This window comes from Bufo gargarizans, chromosome 1 (assembly GCF_014858855.1).
Source record: "Bufo gargarizans isolate SCDJY-AF-19 chromosome 1, ASM1485885v1, whole genome shotgun sequence".
NCBI classification, from domain to species: Eukaryota; Metazoa; Chordata; class Amphibia; order Anura; family Bufonidae; genus Bufo; species Bufo gargarizans.
The window spans coordinates 431,646,492-431,665,417 of record NC_058080.1 but is presented as its reverse complement, the minus strand read 5'-3'; the positions used below and the strand labels follow the sequence as shown (position 1 = coordinate 431,665,417).

Sequence of the window (18,926 nt, the reverse complement as noted above, 5' to 3'; positions counted from 1 at the left end):
TAGCAGCGCTGGTTCAGAGGAAGTGGGGAAGGTGAATTCAAGTTTTCTTTTCGTTATTTTAGCAATATCCCCAAATTGACCCATTTAAATTTTCACTTGGAAGACCCTTTTAAGATTATGCCTTGTTTTCAACATACCAGAGCCTACTCCCTGCCCCCTTTCCCCGAGCGAGAAGAACTCTCAGGCGCAAGCAGCTTATGTCACTCCCCTTATTAAAATGACATGTTTGGCCAGTCAGAGTATTCATGATTATATGGGTGCTGGGGAAGATGCATGTGTTAGACACGGCTTCTTTTACAGTAGGGCGGTAGGTGTTTGTAGTGGTTACCCAGAAGGGGAGTTTTTCCAGTACTTCCCCTATGCTAAAAAGTTTTGGCAATTATTGCCCTATACTAAGCGTGGTATGGTTGTATTTTCTCATTTAGAAGTATAATTTGTCCTGCAACCAATGTCATCCAGAAGACATGGTAGGAGTAGGCCACAGCTATACACTATAACCACATCTACTTCCAAAGCATTCAATGTGAATTTCTTTTGTAACTGCTTCTAAATAGTTAAAGTATATTCATGTTGCAAATGAAAGAAAGAAATCAATAAATCTCAGATTGTTAGAATGAAAGTGACTTGATTTTTGACTTGAGTGGATTCGTACTGTGTGTTTTCAATTAAAAACACAATAATTGCATTTATAAAACACACAATTCATTAGGTGCGCCACGGGGAAAGGATTTCAATGATTTCACAGCCTGCAGAGAACAAGTGGCTTCCCTTTTGGATTCCTCTTGATGATGTCAGTGAAGCATCTCAGTGACCTTCACACAGCTCAGACATCCTTCTTCCTCTTTACTTCTCCATCAATGTCTATTACATACTTGCAGCACACAGTCGCAGGTATTGAATGTGCAGTATACATGTTTTTTTTATCTACAGGTTTAATATTTGTAATACTGTGTTCCACTTAACCCCTTAAAGACCAGGCCTGTTTTCATTTTTCTTTTTTTCCTCCCTTTCATTCCAAGACTTTTTAAATTCTATGTTCACATAGCCATGCAGTAGCTTATTTTTTGCAGACAAGATGGATTCTTATAATGGCACCATTTAATTTACCATGTCTTGTTTTGGAAAATGGGGGGGAAAAAATTATTTGTGGGGTAAAATTGAAAAAAGAAAACAATTCCGTCAAGGCTTTTTGTGTTTTGATATTATGGTGTTCATTATGCACTAAAAATGACATCCCTATTCTGTGGGTTTATATGATTACGGCGATAACAAATTTTTATTTTTTGCAGGACGAACTGTAGTTTTTATTGGTACCATTTTTGGGATATACACAACTATTTGATCACTGATATTCCATTTTTTGGGGGAAGGCAAGGTGACAAAAAATGGTGAATCACATGTATTTATTTTATTTTCCATTGCGGCATTCAAATATTTTAAAATTTTAATAGTTCCGATATTTTTTGATACGGAAATACCTTTTTTTATTGTTTATATATTTTGATATGTAAAATTGGAAAAGGGAGATGATTTGAATTTTACATATTTTTATTTCTATTTTTACTCAGAAAAAGACACACCCCTGTCACATCCACAGTTGCCATAATGGTGACTTCTCCTCCTTAAGGTTTCAAGGGATTATTTGAATGGGTCATCCTAGAATCCTCCAACATTAAACTAGATAGATTTTCTTCCTGTGACAAACTTACCTGGTTCAACAGCATTGCTATGTCCACATGTAACGGACATTGATGTGCTTCACTCTCTGCAGATGCTGTTGCTATCATCCCATGTACCTACACAATCTACAAATTCTCCCCAGTGCTGCTTTTAAGCCAGGGGCATCCTGAAAAACGCCTGACCCTGACTAATCTGAGAAGCTGAGCAACATAGAGTTTGGTCCTGCCTGGCATGGGAAACGCATACCTGCTCTCGATGCGGGGAAATGGCACTGTCTGGCTTTTTTGTTGTTAACTCTCCTGTTATGATCATTGATTAGTTCTTTGCTAGATGTCTTCTCAGATATCCTAGCCTTTTCTTTTTATCCTGGAATGTTTACATCTGTTTTTCTTTTTTAATAGCCTCTGGAGCCTATCTTTTGATTGTGAAGTTCAAGGGTCTCTAGGACCTGAACGTGGCTTTTTGTACACCTATCTGACTATTTTTTATATAAAACACTAATTTTATTGATTACTTTTAAAAAATTTCCTTGGAACTCTTGACCAAAAAAGATTTAAATTACTCAGAATTGCTCTCTAACTCTGAAGAATTTTAATCTTTTTTGGTCAAGAGTTCCAAGGAAATTTTTAAAGAGTAATCAATAAAATTTGTGTTTTATATAAAAAAAAATTGTCAGAGAGGTGTACAAAAAGCCACGTTCAGGTCCTAGAGACCCTTGAACTTCACATTATAATATATATAGCGTGGCCACCTCCTGAAGGACCTACAAGTTTGTCGGTTGTATCTTTTAATCGGTCCTTTATTCATGCTCCCTATAAATCCCCATTGTACCTTGGGATGTTTCCTTATACTTCAGTCTGCTTCTCAAATTTAGCTGATGGGACACCAGCATTGAGTGATGTCATAGCGATGTGCTATCCACCCATTGGCTGGCCTGCCTGGGTGACTCCTCCTGGTTCAGAGGGATTCTTATTTATAAAGGCTGTTTGTTAGCTGGGCTTCATGGCTACCAACCATGCGGCTATATCCATTACGTTACCCTTTTTATAGCCCTGAGGATGCTCCATTGGTTGTGTGTGCTGAAACACATAGGATCAGAGACGGGGGCAGGTGCAACTTTATTTGGAAAGTATCAGTGCAGGGACTTGTGTGTGTGTTTGTACCTGTGTGGTAGGTGGTGTGTATCCCACATTTCGGACACAATGGGGGTACTGTGCTCATGTTGTAGTACCACATGCAGTGAATATGCTGTTCTGGTCAGTACGTTTACTTGGCCAGTGGCTCTACTGCCTTTATTCATTTTTGTTTTCACCTGGGTGTCCCACCAATACCAATTTACTGTAGGTCCCTGCTTCAACGCCTGGGTCCACCTTGTAGCCTCTGCTACCTTTGTTTTGTCAAGTATCAATAAAGTTGAATTTTGTTACATTATAGGCTGGTATTTTTGTGGAGTATATTATTGGAGTGAAAACACCAACACTATAGGGGAGATTTATCAAACCTGGCAAGAAAAACTGGCTTAGTTGCCCATAGCAACCAGTCAGATTCCACATTTTTCCAGAGCTCCTTTGGAAAATGAAGGTGGAATCTAAGTGGTTGCTATGGGCAACTAAGCCCCTTTTGATAAATCTCCCATACTCTCTTTTCACATTATCCTGTTCACAAAGTAAAATATGCAGCACAAAAATCAGTAGCAGATTAGCGGCTGACGACGGGACGTTTTTGGCGCAATTAATACATTCCTGATACGCCTCATGTGTTTGACCCCTTTCCCTTTGACTTGAGTAGGTAAAGTAGCCTCAAAATTGCTTGAGAAAATGAAACTGCCACCTCTGAAGCCTTTTATTAGCTTCATAAAATAATAAATCCATGTGCGCTAGGGTGTGTATTTCCCATTGAAATCATTGGAAGCAATTTATTGGAAGCACAGTATTACTGTAAAGGACTGGTTTTATGGTCACTGCACACAAAGTTGATTTTCATGTAAAAAATCTGCAGTGTAATGCAGTTCCAGCAAAGTGAATTAGATTTGCCAAATCCCATTTATGTGTATATGGTGTGAATTTTGTATACGTCGAAATTGACCTGCCATGTGGGTTTTTGTCAATTTTTTGTGTGGCTCTGCGACACGGTGATGTATTTTGGTTTCTCCATTGAGTTTAATGCGCAAAAATTTTGGCACAGACATTGCAGCAAAATTCTGTCGGCAGCCGCCTGGTGTCTTCCTCCCATTGTTTTTAATTGGAGGCAGCACTGCAGCTTGCTGGTCTGATAAGGGATATGTCCTCCCCTAGTGCGGTGTCTGGATCCATACCGCTTGAAGCCGTGGAGTGTGTCCACTTTATTTATAGTGAACAACTGGGGCAGAGACCGCCTCGGTTTCAGCTACAGAGTACACATTGGATTCTGACAGCATAAAAAATTCCTCATGTGAGCGTTATGTGGACCTTTTGTATACAAATCCACACTGTGTGCAGGGATCCTTTCATGACCAAATACACTACGTGTGAACCGAGCCTAAAGTTACAACATTTTGTGGTGAAATCTAATCAACTCGGCCTTTAGAAGTACAATGCTTATTTGCTTCAGGCTTTGCTCCCTCGACATTCCACCAGCTGGTTTTAGATGTAGAGCCCTTGCAGTATTAATCCCTATGTACTAAGGCCAAAACAAATGGCATTTTATTTGATGTCTCTGTCTTGGACACTGGGAACCCGTTAGTTTGTTGGTTTCCCCCCCATCCCTCTTCAATCTGAACTGAATAACGGGTCTCTAGCTAGAATTTAATTACTTCAAGAATGTTTGCTAATCCCTTGCAAAGCTTAGAGTCAAATGGTAAACTCACTGAGAAGCTAAGTTTAATTTTATTGTTGAAGGTAAGGCATTTTAATTACAAGCCTCGATAGTTCAGTTTTCACAGAACCTTGCGGGCAGACGCATTGTTTTATTTCCGAAGAAATGATGAAACAGTTGTCCTATGGCAAGGAGGGTATTTATACACATCATGGCATCTGAGACAAAAGATGAAGAATTCTAGGTGTGTGGGCTACAATATAATGGCTCGTTGTGTTAGATACAGTTATTGTATTTATCCTGCTTTCCATAAGCTCTTATAGTATATTATGCAGAATATAACTTTAATGGATATGTACACCTTCAGAGGCAATTATTGTTTATGATTGCTTTTTACAAATTTGTGACTAAAAAAATCATATTTTCAATTGGCCATTATTAAAAAATATTGAGCTGTTCTGTCACAAAGGGTTAACTTTTTTCTAAATGTGTGACTGGTACTTTCACTTTGTGCCATCTTCTAATAAACCTTATCTCTAAAGGTTATTTATTTAAGCCACATTCTTATCAGTAAAATAAGAACTAAGCTATAATGAGTGTTTATAGTTTCAGAGAGCAGAGATAAAGAGCCTGTCTTCTCCCCAACTGATGGAAAAGAGAGAAAATCCAGAGGCTTCTACTAGAGCATCTCAGCTCTGTACAGAAAAAAGGGCTCCATATTTTTAATAAAGACTGTCACGATCCCTACTCTCGGGTCACATCACTGGGGTGAATTATACTAGTGAGCTCATCAAGTTACCACAGAAATATTCACCCACTTATTCTAGATGACGGAATTATCCTAACTTACTCCCCTAGATTCTAACACCCCAATATTTTCTATCACAATAGCTGCACCTATACTATAAGGCAATAGGGGCCTATACTCATATATTCTCTCAACCCAAATTTAACACCGTAACACAAGTTATCTATATGGGACCTAAAATCCTCTGAAACACTACTGGTAACGTTATTCCCTCCGGAAGAGCAAGTTCTATAAGACCACAAGGAAGGGACTTATCAAATTTTAATTTTAATACACAATAGTGCAGGGCAATACAAAAAGAAAGTGTCAGATAAAAGATAGAAATATACATACAATTACAATGCAGTAAAACAGATTAAATAAAATGGATAAAATACAGAATATTGGCTTACTGGGATGCAGCAGTTATATTCTGGCTGTGGGGACAACTGAAGATATGGGCAGTCACTCCAAAAGATGTGGATTCCCAAAATGGCTGACAATTTCCTGTTCCCAAACACCCATTTTTATCCCCCCTCAGCCAAGGGGTGGGCTGTGAGGGAACCTCCCCCCTTTCGGTCCTGCCTTCTGGGAGGTCTGATATTATTCTGGTTTTTGCCCCACCTTCCCACAAGGCTGACCAATGTGGCAATATGAATCACGGTGACTGCGAGTACAGGTATGATCCCATAATCTGAGTCGCCTCGTCCCGGTCATACAGACACCAAATATGATCAAGTTATGCTTTCCAGAAGGCCAGATCCTGAATACTGAGAAATGCCTCATGTTCAGTATGGCGTGTATAGACTCTCCCCGAAGCCCATGTCAGGCTGAACACAATTATTAGGGTTCTGAGAATGTGGGTGTTATGAGGTCGGAGTTATGGCTTTTGATATTATTTAATTCATCTATTGAATGGGTTAGAACACTCGCTGGTCTAGCAGACAACATGTCGGGGGTTCCTCGTCATTTTTTATATCTCCCTTCCAGGTCGTCATTAGTGTGCCCAAATGGCTTGTAATTAGCAGGCCAGTGTTAAATAGAGCTTCCTCTGAGAAGGTGGACTGTCTCGCCTAGTTTTCAGACTGGCTGGCCCCTGGAGGTACAATTTGCATTTACTTAATAGATCAACAGCCACTGCTATACAATCGGCTATTGATAATACCTTTAGGAAAATATGATATCTATCTATCTGTCTATTCCCTCAGATTTCGTTACAAAGACCAATTAAAAAAAAATGTTTAGCTCAAAATGAGTACAGTGCAATAATAAAAGGTGTACATAGCCTTTAATATCATATTTACAATTTTAACCCCACTTTTGTACTTTGAGTCCTTTTTATATTGTTTTGTTCTCCATTTACTCCTAAAGATGAGGTAAAATGTCCAATCCCATTTATTTACCAAAACATATGTTATGTGCAGTAAAAAGTACAAAAGTGGAGTTTTCCTTTAGTTAATTTGGAATACTGTAACCCTGTTACTTAAAGTTCTAGCTGGTTTTCATATTATGTGATGACTTAGTAGTAGGGCAAGTGTATTATATGGCTCTTGACATCCAAAACTTAAATTTTAGACACAAACCTAAAATCAAAAGGTTGAAGGGGATGTCCCGGATTAGAAAACTATAACTGAATTTAATTGAAAATTTAGTACAGCCACTGAATTGTTCTATATAATGTATCTGTATAGCACCACCTGCTGTTCGTTTGTTTACTTGTATCTCTTTCACCTCACTGAGGTGGTCGCACATGTCCGGTTCCATCCTTCAACTGCTACTAGCTGTATTTACTGTTAGAAGTTGTGACAATTACAGGGAGTCGGTAAGGTGCAGCAGAAAGGACAGATCCCTTTGCTGCATGTGAGGGCTGGTTCTAGCTTTGCCACAAAGAGATTTTCATTTACTATATCACTTCTGATTATTATTATTTTTTTACATTAATCATGGGATTAATGAATGTTTAGGTATTCATTCATGGTCGTTATGGACCAGTTCAGTTAATGTATAATACAGTGCAAAAGTTTTGGATAAAATTCTGCGAAGTAAGAATGATGTCAAAGATTGAGTTAATAGTTTTTTGTTTTTTTTTATCAATTAACAAAATGCAAAGTGAATGAACAAAAGAGTAATTTAAATCTAATCAATATTTGGTGCGACGACACCCTTTGCCTTCAAAATTGCACAAATTTTTTGAAGGAACTCAGCAGGAAGGTTGTTTCAGACATCTTGAAGAACAAAGCAGCGATCATTTGTATATGTAGGCCTGCTCATATCCTTCTGTCTCTTCATGTAATCCCAGACAGACTCAATGATGATCAGATCTCTGTGGAGGCCATATAATTACTCTCAGGACTTCTTGTTCCCCTTTACGCTTAAGATAGTTCTTAATAGCATTGACTATATGTTAAGGTTTTTTGTCCTGCTGCAGAATTCATTTGGTGCCAATCAGACACCTCCCGGATGGTATTGCATGGTGGATAAGTATCTACCTATATTTCTCAGCATAGAGGACACCATTAATCCTGACCAAATCGTCAAGTTCCTTTGCTAAAATGCAGCTCCAAACTTGCAAAGAACCTCCACTATGCTTCACTGTTACCTACAGACACTCATTGTACCGCTCTCCAGTTCTTCAGAGAACATTACTTCTGTTACATTCAAATGTTTCTAATTTTGACTCATTAGTCCAGAGAACCTACTGCCATTTTCTACACATCAGTTCCTCTTTTTCACGCAGAGTTGAATCGCTTCGCCTTGTTGCCACGTCAAAGGCGTGTTGACCACAATTCTTCCATGAAGACCACTTCTGGCCAGATTTCTCCAAAGATACTTTAGTTTCTTAGTTTCTGCTAGTGGTGAGCTGATGGCACTGCTTGACATCTGATTTCAAAGGGAAGAAAGCATGATGTGTCTTTCATCTGCTGCAAGCAGTTTCCTTCGGCAACCAGTGCATCTCTATTCCTCAACATGGTCAGGATTAATGTGGGCTCTATGCTGAGAATACAAGCAGATACTTATCCATCATGAAATATCACCAGGAAGGTGTCTGTCGGCTCCAAATCAATCTTACTGCAGGAAAATGGCTCCAAACATACAGCTAATGTAATTAAGAACTATCTTCAGCGCGAAGAAGAACAAGAGGTCCTGAACGTGATGATATGGCCCCCATGATCTCAAAATCATTGAGTCTGTCTGAGAATACAGGAAGATATGAGCAAGCCTAAAACCACATCAGTGTTTGCTTTTCCATAATGTTCGGAACAACCTCTCTGCCAAGTTATTTCCCAAAATTGTGTGCAGAGTACCTATTCATATGATTTAGATTTCTCTTTTGCTCATTCACTTTGCACCATTTTTTTTTTTTACAGTACATCATTCTTACTTTGCAGCAATTTTGAACACTTGCCTAAAAGTTTTGTACAGTACTGTACATTAACTGAACTGGTCATGAATGACCATGGATAAATACCTAAATGTTAAAGGAGTTATCCCATAATTGATGTAACAAATGAATATCAGATATCATATAGTACATGAGAATCTCTTTGTAGCAAACCTAGAACCAGCCCTGTAGCTCGCATGAATCCAGAGATGAATTGCGCCAGTTGTTCTGCTACATTTATTTCAGGCCAGCAGCTCAGGGGTGTGTCTTTTCTGCTGTACCTCACTCCCTGTAATTGTAACAGCTTCTAACATCAAATACAACTGGTAGTAGTTGAAGAATAGAACTGAGCATGTGCGACCACCTCAGCAATGTGGACAGATATAAGGAAAAGAACAAACAGCAGGTGGTGCTGTAGTGCTGTACAAATACATTTTATTGAATAGCTCACTGGCTGTACTAAGTTTTAAATAACATACAATTATAAAAGAATTCAAATCCAGGTGCTGGTTTGAAAAAATTGGAATATTTTTGTGAGACAACCTCTCTAAATGAATTTACTTTAACACAACTACTGTATGTTGCAAACGTTGCGGTGAAAGGGCACTGACTCAGGGGAATACTGCACATATATTGAGTGGTGCATACTGGATACAATGTGTGTGTTAGGTGCAATTTTTAGTCAGATTACTTCTCTGTACAAAGTACATTCATGAGGCAAAATCCTGTTACAATGAAAATCCACCACATCTATGCAAATCTGATATGAAAAATCTGAAATGCCGCACGTGTTCCCCATAGAGAGTGATACTCAGACATCTGTATTAACAACACAGATACGACTGCTAAGTTGCTATGGTTTGATGGCTTTTAATATAATTTCTTGTGCATTAGTAATGCTCTATATCAGAGGCGTCTCTTTGATACCTGGAACTGTGTCATAGATGGTCCCTTGTCTTACTGACATCTGTGGTCGGTGGGAGCAGTCTTTCACGTTGTAATAAGAAAAGGAAGGTATAGACAATTTCCCAGATTCACTAAAAGCCTTATATTAGCCCCCATCATCCTGGAATAAAATAAAAAAGGACTTGACTTTTCCGCTCCGGACGCCGCCGCTCCTCTTCTCCAGCGCGATCCTCTTCATCCTGCCGCCGGCTGTGCAGTGAACTGGTGTGCACAGCATGAGGTCATAGAGCGCCTTCATGCTATGCGCAGCCCTGCACAGCTGAGTACCAGGAAGCGGTGAGTACAGAGCCTTCACCGCTTCCTGGTCCTCCAGTACTAATGAGCGCTTACATAATGGAAGTGCTTCATTAGTATTCACACTTTGGGGGGGGGGGGAGATGCGTCTTATGGGGCGGAAAATGCGGTACTGTGTGAAGTATATTCACTCCGCAGGTTAGAGCCATGGGCGAATTAGTGGAAATGACCGGAGAACCCCTTTAACTATTAGATTTACTGTTTTTCCATTTTTAAATCCACTTCTAGTTTCAGATTGAAACAATGATTTTGGGGTCCACTTCAACGATGCTTTCACCCAATGTACGTGCATTTGCTTGTGTATTGGGTGATGGTTGGCACCTTTACACAGGACAGTCATCAGGAACAAGCACTCCCAGGAGCACTTCTCTATAACTGCCCCGATCATTGGCTCCTGTAAAGGGGTCTTTACCTTTTGCCCTCCTTACCCCACACTTTTTCCTTTCTTTTCCTTTCTTCTCTGCATTGCAAAGTATGAAATCAGGACTGAAAATCCGCACAAACAGTTGATTTCAATTCAATTTCAAAATCCACACCGCAAGTCACTTCCCTCGTGGAAAATGTGTGCACTGTGTACATAAGAAAATGTCATCTACTTAGCTGGTACTGTATAATGCTGGGGGTGCTACCCTAATAATTTTATAGTGAATACTTTCAGTGTGCACTGATGTGTAATTAATACAATATTTTATGTTGCATGATGTACATTAGGCACGGCTCTTTTTTCCAAATCTGTACAAATTTTTAAAACTACAGTAGGAGCATTATAAAATCTCTCTGCGTATTGAGTTATTTTCAAGTTGTCCTCTGAGTGAACAGCAAATAGTTTCCTGTTAAAAGATGTGATTAGTAGTTAGCGGTTTTTCTTCCCTCTTGCAAGATTGTCAGAGGCGGGAGAAAAAGAAAAGAATTCCTTGGTGCACTTGAGAAAGAATTATAGTCTTTGATTTGTTATTCTGTATTTAAATCCGCGGCATTCTTTGCGTTGTAAGCTGACAATCAAACATACGTCTTGGAAGAAAACTTTGCAAACCTCAGAATTAAGAAGCCTAAACGAGTTGTGATAGGAAGCCTGAAAAGACATGAAATGTGTATCTCTCTTTATTTCAAGTGCGCACATGTCTATGGTCGTGTTTGATAAAATAATTGATTAGGTCAGACAATTAAACCAATTTGTCTAGCATGCAAATGATAGATGTCAGCAGGCTTCCTGCTGCGAGTTTAAGTGTATTAAATAATCTTCAGAAGGTTTTACAAAGGCACACACAAAACCTACACGAACACGTGTTTGTTCTAAACACAGTTTGCTTCTCGAAGGTTTTGCTTGTCAACTTGAAAAAAAAAATGCTAATCTTGTCTCATTGAGCAGCTGGGTTTTTGCAGAACTCTTTCTCCTCTTCTTCTAGGGGTTAATTAGCCTTCTTTTAAACTGTGGCCTATTTAGCTGTAGATCTTGCATGATTCAGCCAGGGCTGGCGGTACAAAAGCGGAACCATTAACAGGCGGGTGTGTCCAACTGCTTAATTAGCCAGAATAAAAAGGTCTTTTGTCATACAAGCATCTGTTGTTCATGACACACCTGACAGTCACATTAGGCAAGGATGACTAGATTGAAATTTTGCACATATTTCCTGCAATAAACGTGCCGCTCATTTACATACGGGCAGCATCAGTGACGATCTGCAAATGTATTTTATCACACAAGATTAATGTATCTGCTAAAAAAGGTAGCCCGGGCTAATGGAGTACAACCGAAGCAAGTTGTAGCTATGCCAGTGTCGGGACCACTACATGAACATTGTTAAGGAGAACTTTAGTTTCAGATTGGCAGCCTCAAAATCTGGGAATTTGACCAGAATACGTCTTGAGTATGCTCAGGCATGCCCATTAGGTCTGAACAAGTTGCTTTAGAAAGTTGGCAAATGGTTTGTACTCCCCAAACATGCTTTAGCATTCTAATGGATTTTGGGTTGGCGGAGGTCTGCAGAAATGATCACGTATAAAGAAAATTCTGGAGAATAGTTAACTATACTGGATGACCGCTCTCCTCAAAAAGACCAATCAGGAGCTGACTTTATGTACCCATGCCCTAAGATTTGTATCTCACATTTGAGACATGTTTGTATGTTGAAGGTATTTATGCAAGCAGTTCCTGGTTTTACCTTGTGCAGTTATTGCACTCTGCTTACCTGACTGCCGGGAGCATCATTTTATGTTAGATGTGGGCTGCTCCTCCACTCAACCCGGTGCTGTGTTACCATATCCAAGTAGTGATCAGTGATACGGTACTCATGGGCCAGTTTCTAGTAACAGAGCTCTGCAGAGGAAATGGATGTTAGATGTAACAGACGATGATAGTCTGCTCCTGTGTAGCTTCTGGACATGGAGGAGTGTTGATCAGATTAGTGTGTTCCTTAGTTGTTCCTTTTTATAAGGTTGGCGTTATGAGCTGTATAATAAGTTTGGCAGTGTAGGAAATATTTTGAGGCTTGCATAGTGAATATTTTCAGCTTTGGCTTGAGGGTATGTCAGAGATGCTTTAGAATTGGTGATACAGTATTTTAGGAAGAAGGCAACTTTTAAAGCATCACTAAAAACCTTTGATCGGTTGGGGTCTGAGTGCTGAGACCCCATAATCTCTAGAACAAGTGAAGAGAAGTGCTTGCATACGATATTGCTCTCTCTTCTTGCTGCAGGACACTGCCTCCATAGAAGTCTATCTGCCCTTCTTGATTCCGTCCTCAGCAGCAAGGAGAGAGAGCATGATATGTACCTGCGTCTCTCCCCTTGATCGGTGATGGTCTCAGCTCTCAGATCCCCACCGATCAAAACCTTTGATATGTTTCTATGACATAGGCCTCCTATCTCTAGTTTCTGAAGAGTTTGGTTCAGAAAAACTGGGGTTCCATATTTTGCGGGTCGTAATATGGACCATAAAATGTTTTCATTTCACCGCTGTTACTGTGAGTCTCAAGGTACCCAAACACATTAGTCTATAGTTGATCAAAGTATGATTGAACAAGTATGACCATTTTGAATGACTGTAGTTGCCAGTATAGACAAAAATGTGTATGGTTGCACCTGCAAAATGATGATTCACCAAATGATCATTCAGCTAATGGTTCTTCAACCAGAAACTTAATATTAACTAATGTGTATGGCTACCTTTACACAGCCAAAAGGATCACTCTGTCCGCACTCTACCCACACTTATTGGTCAGCGAATTGCAAATGTCAGGTCTGATTTATTTTTATTTTTTCCTTGAGATCGTGGTTCTTTTATTGTGAGGTTTATAATACGATCTGGATTATTGCTGTCCTATGTGTGGATGAAAAGATTGGATAGATGCTTTCATCTCTGAATGACGTTTCTTGCAGTATCTTGATATTTGCGAGGTAGTCCTTATGATCTCTTTGTCAACTGTAGGTAGGCCCTCTGCACAGTTGTGATAAAAGCATGTGAGCATACTTAACAATAATAATAATAACATTTGTAAAGCGCTTTTCTCCCATAGGACTCCACTTTTATTTTTATGTTCTCATACTCGCATTATAAAATTTTAAGCTAATATCCATTTATTTGCAGAGACTACCATGCAGACATCCGAAACGGTGTCGGACACGGGTTCGACGGTGACATTACAGACATCTGTGGCAGGTCAAGCAGCAGTGCCCACCCAGGTTGTACAACAGGTACCAGTGCAGCAGCAGGTAAGCAGTCTCATTTCAGTGATTATTTCTACTAAACTCTCTACTATTACACCTTTTTTCTGAGAGTGATGCTAAGTCTGCTTTCAAATTTTAAAAGTTAAGTGTGTGCACAAAGATCATTTCTCATCAGCCAGATATTTAGTAAGTAGACATTAAAGGGGTTTTACCATCACATACAATGGGGGAATATCGCTTTGATATGCCCCCATTGTCTGATAGGTGCAGGTCCTACCTCTGGGACCCACACCTACAACAAGAATGGAGCTGGGAAATGAATGGAGGGCGTACTGTGCATGCGCAGCCACCCTCCATTCATTTCAATGGGGCCGCCGAAAATAGCCGAGCACTGGCTTGGCTATTTCCGTCTGCCCTATAGAATTGAATGGGAGAGGGGACCGCGCGTGTGCAGTGCGCTCCCATTCACTTGTATGGGAGCAGCGCTTGGTGGTGGACAGATCCCTCGATCCACCACTCTCTCCGCTCCGTTCTCCTTGTAGGTGTGGGTCCCAGAGGTGGAGCCCGCACCTATCAGACAATGGCTGCATATGCTAGCGGTATGATCCCATTGTATGTGATGGGAATACCCCTTTAAGTGCTCACTGGTGAATGTCGGAAAGATTTCTGAAATACTAGTATATGAGATCTACATTATGTTAGTGAATGTAACAGAATGCCACTGAAGGAGAGGGTTGGATATGACAATTTTGAGATTGCTCCAACCTATAGACAGGTCTGGGGCTGCTTTTGAAAGAGGTTAGGGAAATCTGGACCTTTGGACCAAATGGATATATCATCTATATACAAATTCTGTAACTAATTTTTTACAAGATATTTAACTGATATGTGATCTGATCAGTGGAGGTCTGACACCTGGGGCCCCCGCTGATTAGCTTTTTGAAAAGGTACCGGTGTTTGCAGTAGCATTGTGGCCTTCTCGCAGCTTTGCCTAGACAATGTGATGTCACGTTTATCGGTCAGATGGCCTAGGTGCAGCTCAGCCCCATTGAAGTGAATGGTGCTGAGTTGTGATACCAAGCATAGTTGCTATACAATGGATGGCACTGTGCTTGGCGAGCTGTGAGAAGGCCGTGGCACTCACAGGAGCACCGGTGCCTTCTCAAACATCTGATCGGCGGTGGTCCAAAGTGTTGGACCCCCACCGATCAGATACTAATGATCTATCCAGAGGAAAAATCAACAGTTAAAATATCTCAGAAAAAACCTTTAACCTGTCCACACTGGGCTTCACATATGACAACTAGTACAGACATGAACTGATAGTGTTAGTTAAAGCAACCAATCAGATTTCAGCTTCTCCTGTTTTATTAGGACGCATCTAGCAATCTTTCTTGTAATGAGTAAGGTCTTCTTTTATAGTTCTTATCATAGTAATAACCTTCCAGTGTCACACTGTGATCAATATTATATATAATATCATATATTCCGATCTTTTCGAAAAATCACTGCATAAATCCCCATTTACTGGACGTGTTAACCACCCAAGAACACCCACAAATCCTCACAGAAAAACCCATTTTTAGTACATTTGCATAAGGCTGTCCCCTTTGTGCTCAATTTGACCGGAAAAGCTCATGGAATGGTATCATAAATGATCGTCACAACCAGGTTACCCATTGGGTATCCACATAATCCAGTCTATGTATAGTGCTCTGCTGATCTCGCCATTTGCATTTCCATGCAAGATATTTACACTAATCAAGCTGTCTAGCTGAATAATATCAAGTATTTGGAGTTGATACTTTCATGCCCTGTCAAAGCTGCACATTTATCTGGATTAGCAGACGTCTGTTTGCAAAAAAAAAAAAAAAACAACACCTTTCTGTACATGATTTGATTAAATCTAATTTCTAAAAATGTAATTGGTTTCCCAAACAAGTCATTATTTATCTCAGATCATTTTCCCTACAGGAAGTCTTGTCATATTTGTTGTATAGTTTTACATTATGTGCATAATTACTATTAATTTTAACGCCTACACTTAAGTTCGCATGAAAGCATTATTTTTGTGTTTTTTCCCGTAATGTTTGAAAAGTGCTAGGGCTAGTTCTTCCTCGCTGCTGGAGTAATTATGTAGCATAACTTACCAGCGAACAATGATACATTAAAAATGAGTTGAACAATATAATTAGCGTGCTCAAATGTGAGAAATCTTGTACTGTGCCTGCGCAATCCTTACTGCAGAAATGCAGCAAGACAAAAAGCATGTCAAGCTGAATTAATCCAGAAGTGTAAGCGTCCATCACCGACATGGGGGATATTTTTAGATCTCCATTACAAGTCCACTGAATTATGAAGTGACCTTCTCTATGAAATACTTCAAGATAAGTGACTGAAATATTAGGAATGTGCATTCAAAATCCATTTCATAATCAAGTGATCCTTGTATCAGTAATCATGCCTACATGTTTAGTGACATACAATCTGCTTAGTTGCATATAGTAATAATAATAGTAATTAGGCTTAATTCATGATTAAATAAAAGATTTTAAATTAGTTTAGTCTATGATTAATATGTGGCTAAGACGCCGCATATAGCCTTTAAAGAGAATCTGTCACCAGGAATTTGGACTGTTATCTGCAGTAATACATGAGTAGTACTGCACATAAGGAGACCAGATCACCAATCTTTTTGTATTTTCCTACTGCTCCTCTTTCCCCACTGACAGCACTCAAAGCTGCTCTGAAATACATTGTCAGGACTGCTGTGCTGTGATAATGTAATTGAGAGGACTCAGGTGCAGCTATAAAGGCAATCTGCCACCAGAATTGTGGACTATTATCTGAGGCAATACATGAGTAGTACTGCACATAAGGAGACCAGATCACCAATCTTTTTGTATTTTCCTACTGCTCTTCTTTCCCCACTGACAGCACTCAAAGCTGCTCTGAAATACATTGTCAGGACTGCTGTGCTGTGATAATGTAATTGAGAGGACTCAGGTGCAGCTATAAAGGCAATCTGCCACCAGAATTGTGGACTATTATCTGAGGCAATACATGAGTAGTACTGCACATAAGGAGACCAGATCACCAATCTTTTTGTATTTTCCTACTGCTCTTCTTTCCCCACTGACAGCACTCAAAGCTGCTCTGAAATACATTGTCAGGACTGCTGTGCTGTGATAATGTAATTGAGAGGACTCAGGTGCAGCTATAAAGGCAATCTGCCACCAGAATTGTGGACTATTATCTGAGGCAATACATGAGTAGTACTGCAGATAAGGAGACCAGATCACCATTTTTTATTTTCATACTGCCTGCCATTCCCCTCAATGCTGTGCAGAAAAGCATTGTCAGGACTGCTTGGCATGCGCACACATCCACTCCATTATGTTAGCACAGCAGTCCATACAGTGTATTTCAGTGCAGTTTTGAGCGCTGGCAGCAGGAAAATAATAACTAGATCTTCTTGTCTGTAATAATACATATGTATTACTGCAGATCCCTTTAACGCAATTCTGCGCAGCCCACACCAGCAATGCACTCAGCCATTAAGATGGACAAATGTCTCCCGAATCTGCGAATTTCAGCACATCCACTTAACGATTGAATGTGTATAAGGACCTCCCAACTCTCCCCTGACGGCAAGGACAAGGCAGTTAGATTTCAACATGCCCAATCCTTTTGTTCTCGGGAGGATAAGCCACTGCAAGAGGAGCTTGGCAACTACGGCATACATATTAGGACATCGTCAGACATCATCCACAACTCCATCCTCCATCAGGCAAAACTCAATCAGCCCTCAGACATCAGACAAAACTCCATCCTTCATCACCCAAAACTCCATCAGACCTCAGACATCAGACAAAACTCCGTCCTCCGTCACCCAAAACTCCATCAGACCTCAGACATCAGACAAAACTCCGTCCTCCATCAGGCAAAACTCCATCAGACCTCAGACATCAGACAAAACTCCGTCCTCCGTCACCCAAAACTCCATCAGACCTCAGACATCAGACAAAACTCCGTCCTCCGTCACCCAAAACTCCATCAGACCTCAGACATCAGACAAAACTCCGTCCTCCGTCACCCAAAACTCCATCAGACCTCAGACATCAGACAAAACTCCGTCCTCCATCAGGCAAAACTCCATCAGACCTCAGACATCAGACAAAACTCCGTCCTCCGTCACCCAAAACTCCATCAGACCTCAGACATCAGACAAAACTCCGTCCTCCGTCAGGCAAAACTCCATCAGACCTCAGACATCAGACAAAACTCCGTCCTCCATCAGGCAAAACTCCATTAGACCTCAGACATCAGCTAAAACTCTGTCCTCCCTCAGACATCAGCCAAAACTCCGTCCTCCCTAACTCAAAATACGCCCTACTACACACACTCTTCACCTGACGGAGCTGCTAGCTGCTGGAGAGGCAAAGGACCTGTGATGACGTCATGACCATGTGACGAGTCACGTGTGTGTGAGAGGGGTCAGATGTGCACAGTAGCTGGTAGAGTGTACAGAACAGTAGCCATCAAATAGAGCTCTGTACTAGAGATGTGTGTGTAACCTGCATGTAGCAGAGCTGTGTACTGTGTTACAGAGATGTATGTGTAACCTGCATGTAGCAGAGCTGTGTACTGTGTTACAGAGATGTATGTGTAACCTGCAGGTAGCAGATCTGTATGTGTAACCTGCAGGTAGCAGAGCTGTGTACTGTGTTACAGAGATGTATGTGTAACCTGCATGTAGCAGAGCTGTGTACTGTGTTACAGAGATGTATGTGTAACCTGCAGGTAGCAGATCTGTATGTGTAACCTGCAGGTAGCAGAGCTGTGTACTGTGTAGCAGATCTGTATGTGTAACCTGCAGGTAGCAGAGCTGTGTACTGTGTAGTAGATCTGTATGTGTAACCTGCATGTAGCAGAGCTGTGTACTGTGTTACAGAGATGTATGTGTAACCTGCAGGTAGCAGAGCTGTGTACTGTGTAGCAGATCTGTATGTGTAACCTGCAGGTAGCAGAGCTGTGTACTGTGTAGCAGATCTGTATGTGTAACCTGCATGTAGCAGAGCTGTGTACTGTGTAGCAGAGCTGTATGTGTAACCTGCATGTAGCAGAGCTGTGTACTGTGTAGCAGTGCTGTATGTGTAACCTGCATGTAGCAGTGCTGTGTACTGTGTAGCAGAGCTGTATGTGTAACCTGCATGTAGCAGTGCTGTGTACTGTGTAGCAGAGCTGTATGTGTAACCTGCATGTAGCAGAGCTGTGTACTGTGTTACAGAGATGTATGTGTAACCTGCAGGTAGCAGAGCTGTGTACTGTGTAGCAGATCTGTATGTGTAACCTGCA

The 18,926-nt window shown here is 40.6% G+C and overlaps 1 protein-coding gene across 6 annotated transcripts in view; it reads left to right on the top strand.

The window, feature by feature from the left end:
- RFX3 (regulatory factor X3) overlaps positions 1-18,926 on the top strand; it is a 224,251-nt gene that overhangs the window by 127,622 nt on the left and 77,703 nt on the right. For 5 of the 6 annotated variants that reach the window (XM_044286847.1, XM_044286829.1, XM_044286838.1 and 2 more), the window contains one exon: positions 13,489-13,613. In XM_044286847.1, the coding sequence (XP_044142782.1) occupies positions 13,497-13,613 (117 nt within the window). In that variant the 5' untranslated portion in view covers positions 13,489-13,496. Of the gene's footprint in view, positions 1-13,488; positions 13,614-18,926 lie in introns of those variants that run through there. The other variant, XM_044286856.1, reaches the window with a different exon arrangement.